The sequence below is a fragment of the Lissotriton vulgaris genome, chromosome 1_1, assembly GCF_964263255.1.
Source record: "Lissotriton vulgaris chromosome 1_1, aLisVul1.2, whole genome shotgun sequence".
Classification (NCBI taxonomy): Eukaryota; Metazoa; Chordata; class Amphibia; order Caudata; family Salamandridae; genus Lissotriton; species Lissotriton vulgaris.
In genome coordinates this window covers 14358176-14365660 of record NC_141685.1, presented here as the reverse complement: position 1 = coordinate 14365660, position 7485 = coordinate 14358176, and the positions used below count along the sequence as shown (strand labels likewise).

The window sequence follows — 7485 nt, the reverse complement described above, 5'->3', positions numbered from 1 at the left end:
CCAGGGGGAGGCAGCAGCAGTCCCAGGGGGTGGTTTATTCTGTATTTATTTCAGCATCTTTATAAAGCGTGAACGAGGCCGGGGGGAGTCGAGGCGCCTCGGATTTAACATGTATTATCACAAGTTGTGCAAAGAAGAGATACACACAGTGTGACCCCCCGCCCCCCCAGAGGGACAGACACCAGGAGTGGGGGACAGGGGGTGGGGGGGGGCAGAGTCAGCTGCACAAGACACGAGCATCAGCACCAGCCAGAAATACCCCCGAGATCTGCTCCCCCCCCCCCCAGAGAGGACACTGAGGGGTCAGAGGTCACTCTTTGGAGATGGATCATTAATTGAAGGGATCAGGGCCCGGGGCTGAATCAGGACATTTCTGTCAATCCATCACTTTGAGTGACACCTGTCAGTGTGTAGCGCCTCGTATCTGGAGGGAGCTTTAAACCGAGGGTTTGAACAATGCTGGAGACCCTGGGATTAAAGCACCTCGAGCCTGAGCTGCATCCGGGGCTCTGAGCAGGTCCAGGGGAGCAGTGTCTCTCTTCGGGGCCTGTGCATAGTGCCCCGAGGCTCAGGGCGGAGTCAGAGGCGCTGGATGGGGAGGAATGAACTCTGGGCTCCTCTGTCCTTAAAGAGAATCCTTCACCGAGAGGCCTGTCCAGAGGAGGAGAGGCCTGTCAGAGGAGGTGAGGCCTGTCTAGGGGAGGGGCAGAGGAGGAGAGGCCTGTCCAGGGGAGGAGAGGAGGTGAGGCCTGTCCAGGGGAGGGGCAGAGGAGGTGAGGCCTGTCCAGGGGAGGGGCAGAGGATGAGAGGCCTGTCCAGAGGAGGGGCAGAGGAGGAGAGGCCTGTCCAGAGGAGGGGCAGAGGAGGAGAGGCCTGTCCAGGGGAGGGGCAGAGGAGGAGAGGCCTGTCCAGGGGAGGGGCAGAGGAGGAGAGGAGGAGAGGAGGTGAGGCCTGTCCCTGGTTTTAGGGCGTGCTTAAATGAAGTGCATGACCAGAAACTATAGAAAGAATGCAATAATATAGTAAATATTTTAAATAAAGGGTTTATTATTTTGTTGAAAATAAGTCAGTGTTCAAAATTGATAAAAGTCTTTTGCGCGGGTTAAAGTCTCTGGGGCATCATTATCTTTCTGACAGAAGTCTAACCTGCGACGGGCACAGCTTTATAGGGGTTTCCATGCAATCTCATTACCCGGCCTCGTGCAAAATGAATTGTCCAATAAGCTCAGCTATTCGACGCTGGCGCCCCAGCGTCACTCACATGACGTGGCTCCCGGACCCGCCGGTTTCAAGGCGCGCGAAGGATGTTGTCGAAATGAGCATAAGATGCCCTGAGATCGATCGCCCTGTGCTGCGAAAGAGGAGATTCGCTTGTTGGATGCTGTGTGCGCAGAAAGGTAACGCGTGCATCTGTTTGTCGACGTCTGGACAGAGCCTCAGAAAGAATACCATGGCAGGGACAGTCGGCACCACTCAGTGCTGCTTTCTCCATGCGGCCAGTCACTGGGTCTGTAGTAAGATTCAAAGCACGACTGCCTAGCAGTGGCAGTGGCACACTTGGAGTCGGTGTGTTTTTGCTCCAAAAGTGTGCGCTTCTTTCTATTATATTCAGGTTCCCTGTTCCACTGTTGCATAGATTAATCATCACTTCGAATTGTCATGCGATCCAGTGGAAAGATAATGGTAATGTTTACTGTGCATAATACTTTTTGAGTTATCCGAGTTCATGTAGCATGGAATGCAAATCTAATCTGTTCTGGACTCATGAATGTAAGGAAGCCTAAAAACGCCAGGGCACCATATATAACGGGCCAGGAGATCCGCATCAGCACACCTGGGTTGGCAAGTAAAGCACAGAAGGTCAACGGGGGTAGAACTGTTCGTTGTAGTGCCGTGAGTTTACTGGTATTTTTTTGGTAAAAGCTAAAATGCGTTCGCATCCATTCAAGTGTAAGTTTAGAAGAGTTTAGCTAATCTTAATAAATGGCTTCGATTTTCACCTACAATACTCTGAGGAAGTAATCCCGCCCGCACCTCTCAGAGCGCCAGTTCTCAGCGAGCATTCAGATGGGTAGATCCAAAGATGAGTCTCTTTGAGAGTCCACTTCAAAGTGTACGGCGGAGGGGGGTCGACAAAACATTCATATGCCGCGCCTTTGTTGTTGAGCCCACCTTACTTACAGATGTTTATAAACAGTTTTCTATTATATTTCTACAATTAGTGATTAAACATTTAAACATTCAATAAATGAATGTAAAGAGGGCAGTCAGCAAGCTTTGGCCGCGACTTACCGCATGATGTACCTCCTCCGAGTCGGACTCGTATGTTGTCCATCATGGGGTAAGTCGTGAGGGGACACCATGAGTTACCGCACTGGGTGACACCAACCCTAGTGACGCCACTGAGAGGAGGTGAGGCCGGTCCAGGGGTGCAGAGGAGGAGAGGCTGGTCCAGGGGTGCAGAGGAGGAGAGGCATGTCCAGGGGTGCAGAGGAGGAGAGGCCTGTCCAGAGGAGGTGAGGCCTGTCCAGGGGTGCAGAGGAGGAGAGGCCTGTCCAGGGGTGCAGAGGAGGCGAGGCCTGTCCAGGAGTGCAGAGGAGGAGAGGCCTGTCCAGGGGTGCAGTGAAGGAGAGGCATGTCCAGGGGTGCAGAGGAGGAGAGGCCTGTCCAGAGGAGGTGAGGCCTGTCCAGGGGTGCAGAGGAGGAGAGGCCTGTCCAGGGGTGCAGAGGAGGCGAGGCCTGTCCAGGAGTGCAGAGGAGGAGAGGCCGTCCAGGGGTGCAGAGGAGGAGAGGCCTGTCCAGGGGTGCAGAGGAGGAGAGCCTGTCCAGAGGATGGGCAGAGGAGGAGAGGCCTGTCCAGGGGAGCGGAGGAGGAGAGGCCTGTCCAGAGGAGGCTAGGAGGTGAGGCCTGTCCAGGGGTGCAGAGGAGGATAGGCCTGGCCAGAGGAGGGGCAGAGGATGAGATGCCTGTCCAGGGGTGCAGAGGAGGAGAGGCCTGTCCAGGGGAGGGGCAGAGGAGGAGAGGCCTGTCCAGAGGAGGGGCAGAGGAGGAGAGGCCTGTCCAGAGGAGGCTAGGAGGTGAGGCCTGTCCAGGGGTGCAGAGGAGGATAGGTCTGGCCAGAGGAGGGGCAGAGGAGGAGAGGCCTGTCCACAGGAGGGGCAGTGGAGGAGAGGCCTGTCCAGGGGTGCAGAGCAGGAGAGGCCTGTCCAGGGGTGCAGAGGAGGAGAGGCCTGTCCCGGGGGCAGAGGAGGTGAGGCCTGTACAGGGGTGCAGAGGAGGAGAGGCCTGTCCAGGGCTGCAAAGGAGGCGAGGTCTGTCCAGAGGAGGGGCAGAGGAGGAGAGGCATGTCCAGGGGTGCAGAGGAGGTGAGGGCTGTCCTGGGGGGCATAGGAGGAGAGGCCTTTCCAGGGGTGCAGAGGAAGTGAGGCCTGTCCAGGTGTGCAGAGGAGGAGAGGCCTGTCCAGAAGAGGGGCAGAGGAGGTGAGGCCTGTCCAGGGGTGCAGAGGAGGAGAGGACTGTCCAGGGGTGCAGAGGAGGAGAGGCCTGTCCTGGGGTCAGAGGAGGAGAGGCCTGTCCTGGGGTCAGAGGAGGTGAGGTCTGTCCAGAGGAGGGGCAGAGGTGGAGAGGCCTGTCCAGGGGTGCAGAGGAGGTGAGCCCTGCCCAGGGGTGCAGAGGAGAGGCCTATCCAGGGGTGTAGAAGAGGCGAGGCCTGTCCATAGGTGCAGCGGAGGTGAGACCTGTCCAGGGGAGCAGAGGAGGTGAGGCCTGTCCAGGGGTGCAGAGGAGGGGAGGCTTGTACAGGGGTGCAGAGGAGGTGGTCATGTCCACGGGTACACAGGAGGAGAGGCCTCTCCAGGGGTGCAGAGGAGGTGAGTCCTGTCCAGGGGTGCATATTTATTTCCCATGCTGTATTTTTAGTGAAGTAGTGTGGCTCACTGGTTAGAGGCGGCAGACCCGAGAGCAGAGGACGGCCCGGGACCAGGGTTCGATTCCCGGCGCGGCAGGTTTCTGGACCAGGGTCAGCGGACTCGATAATTCTCTCGACTCGGTGCCCACTCTGATCAGCGATCACACTCGGCAACTCTGGGCATTAGCTTGCCTCATCTTCACTAACGGCCCCACCAGACCGCCGGGGATGCCTGGTCTCACCCTGGAGATACCCATTAAGGGACCATCTCTCAGGGAAGCCAGGAAGGGTTTCGCAGCGGTCGAAGCGCCTTGGGACCCTACGGGTAAGTAGTGCGCTATATAAATGCCAATACATTTACAGGTCTCGCCTACAGCATTGTTGGTGAGATTATAGTAAGGCTTTCAAAAGTCTACCCAAACTGCGGATTAGGTACAGTGCATGTGAGCCAGGCACATGCACATCGCACACCATTTGTCTGAGCCTCGGCATCAGACTTCAAAGGAATCCGCTCCCCCGTCCCACCACAGCAATACTGAGAGCTTGTTAAATAAACGTTCTCCTAAATGCATTGCAGCTTTCTTCAAAGGTACTGCAGTGTTTTTAAATAAACGTTCTCCATATACCATATTTAGAAAGGCTGAAACTGTTGGAATTCATTAGCTTTCGTTGTATATCTTTGTTTAAGCACATTCACTTATTTCACGAGCACTTTTTGCAATAGGCTCGGAGCACTTTGAGCTATATTACTTTATATAGCTAAGTAGACTAGGTACTGCAGTGTTTTTAAATAAACATTTTCCTTATACCATATGTAGAAAGGCTGAAACTGTTGGAATTCATTGGCTTTCGTTGTATATCTTTGTTTAAGCACATTCACTTATTACACAAGTACTTTTTGTAATACTTTTTGTAATAGGCAGGGAGCACTTTAAGCTATATTACTTATGAAGCTAAATAAACTCTCGTAAGACAAGCAATGTATCTTTTGGGTGTGTACATTTGTGAATAATTTGAGCAGAATTAATTTACCTTTGAGGAAATTGCTTTGCCAGCCTCTCCCCAAGTACTTGGAGCATAATTAATAGATTCGACAGAACAGAATGTGTTTATATGTGCACAAGCTAGGAGGTCATATTGTTTGTGTGCTCCCTCCCCACCTAAGGGCCGTACACTTTCCACTGCACCCACGTCCCGTGACCCCACTCAGCCACACGCATTCCATGTGGTCCCTGCACAATCACTCACACGCCACAGGGCCCCGCAAACTTCCACATTTTATGCCTGACAGAAAAAAAACGAGCCGCTCACCTTTCGTGCAGCCCTGTGTCAAGTCAAGTCAAGTCAGAAATTTGTATAGCGCGCTACTCACCCAGAGGGTCTCAAGGCGCTTAAGGAAGAGGGGTTCGCTACTGATCGAACAGCCAGGTTTTGAGTTGCTTTCTGAAGGAGAGGTGGTTCTGTGTAAGACGGAGGTGGGTGGGGAGAGAGTTCCAGGTCTTGGCCGCCAAGTAGGAGAAGGATCTTCCTCCCATGGTGGCTCTCCGGATGCGTGGAATCGCGGCGAGTGCTTGGTTGGACGATCGTAGTTGGCGGGTGGGGGTGTAAAAGGTCAGGCGAGTGTTGAGGTATCTGGGTCCTAGGTCGTGGAGGGCTTTGTGTGCGTGGGTGAGGAGACGGAACGTGATTCTGTTGTTGACGGGGAGCCAGTGCAGGTCTCTCAGGTGACCGGATATGTGGTTGTGGCGAGGTATGTCTAGGATGAGTCTAGCGGAGGCGCTCTGAATGCGTTGAAGTCTTTTCTGTAATTTGGCTGTGGTTCCGGCTTAGAGGGTGTTTCCGTAGTCCAGTCGGCTGGTGACAAGTGCTTGGGTGATGGTCTTCCTTGTTTCGGTGGGGATCCATCGGAAGATCTTTCGGAGCATGCGTAGGATGTTAAAACATGATGATGAGACGGCGTTGACTTGTCTGGTCATCGAGAGGGAGGAGTCTAGGATGAATCCCAAGTTGCGAGCATGGTCCGTTGGTCTGGGAGCGCTGCCTAGGGCCTGGGGTCACCATGAGTCGTCCCAGGCAGAGGGAGATGATGTTGAATAGGGTGAGGCTGAGCGATGATCCTTGTGGTACGCCGCATATGACTTCGGTGGCTTCGGATCTGAAAGGGGGGAGGCGGACTCTCTGTGTTCTTCCGGCGAGGAACGAGATGATCCAATCCAAAGCCTTATATTCTATCCCGGCGTTCCTGAGGCGTTGTACAAGGGTGTGGTGGCAGACCGTGTCTAATGCTGCGGAGACGTCCAGGAGGATGAGAGCCACTGTTTCCCCATTGTCGAGCAGTGCTCGGATGTCAGCTGTGGCTGCAATGAGGGCGGTCTCGGTACTGTGGTTGGCTCGGAAACCAGATTGTGAGGGGTCGAGGGAATTGTTAGACTCAAGGAATGCGGCGAGCTGACTGTTGACGGCCTTTTCTATGACTTTGGCGGGGAATGGGAGGAGCGAGATGGGGGGGTAGTTCTTAAGCTCGGTGGGGTCTGCTGTAGGTTTCTTCAGAAGGGCTCTGAGTTTGGCATGTTTCCAATTTTCCGGGAAGGTAGCGGTGTTGAAGGAGCAGTTGATGATGTCCCGGAGTTGGGGTGCGATGATGGAGTCTGCCTTGTTGAAGATGTGATGGGGGCATGGGTCGATTGGCGATCCGGAGTGGATGGAGTTCATTATGCGGATGGTGTCTTCGGTGTTTGATCGGGGTCCAGGCGCGAAGGGTGGCCGTGGGGGGCTTTGGTTCTGTGGTTGGGGGAGCGGACAGGTCTCCGAAGCTGTTATGTATATCAGCGATCTTGCTGTGGAAGAATGAGGCTAGAGAGTCGCAAAGGTCTTGAGAGGGGGTGATGTCGTTGTTGCCGGCGCTGGGATTGGTGAGCTCTTTGACAATGTTGAAGAGTCCCTTGCTGTTATGGGCGTTGTTGTTTAGTCGATCCTTGAATGCTGATTTCTTGGTGGTGCGGATCAGCTGGTGGTGTTTGCGGGTGGCGTGCTTGAGGGCGGTCATGTTGTCTGTGGTTGGGTTTCTTCGCCAGGCTTTCTCGAGGGTGTGGCAGTTCTTTTTGGAGATCTTGAGGTCGTCGTTGAACCAAGAGGCTTTTTTGCTTCCTGGCATCTTGGGAGGGTTTTTCAGGGGTGCTAGTTCATCAGCGCAGTGGGTGATCCATTGTGCGAGATTTATGGCTGCTTGATTTGGGTCCGTTGGTCTGGCGGGAGGGTTTTGGTTCAGAGATGTGGTGAGTTGGTCGGTGGTGATTTTGTTCCAGCTTCTGCAGGGAACTTGTTGCGGGTGGTGGTGCGTCGTGGTCTTTCTGAAGGTGAAGTGGACGCAGCTGTGGTCTGTCCAGTGGAGTCCCGTGGCGTGATTGAAGGAGATGTGCTTGCTGGAGGAGAAGATTGGGTCGAGAGTGTGTCCGGGTAGTGGGTGGGGGTGGTCACCAGTTGTTTGAGTCCGAGATTGGCGAGGTTGTCCAGCAGGGTGGTGGTGTTGTTGTCGTTGTTATTCACTAGGTGGAAGTTGAGGTCCCCTAGGAGGATA

At 54.3% G+C, this 7485-nt stretch overlaps 1 protein-coding gene across 1 annotated transcript in view; it reads left to right on the top strand.

Moving 5' to 3' along the window:
* Positions 1 to 7485, top strand: part of LOC147736966 (uncharacterized) — a 158749-nt gene that overhangs the window by 100241 nt on the left and 51023 nt on the right. Inside the window, exon 3 of the mRNA XM_086954249.1 lies at positions 5040 to 5047. Coding sequence (XP_086810375.1) covers positions 5040 to 5047 — 8 coding nt within the window. The remainder of the gene's footprint in view (positions 1 to 5039; positions 5048 to 7485) is intronic.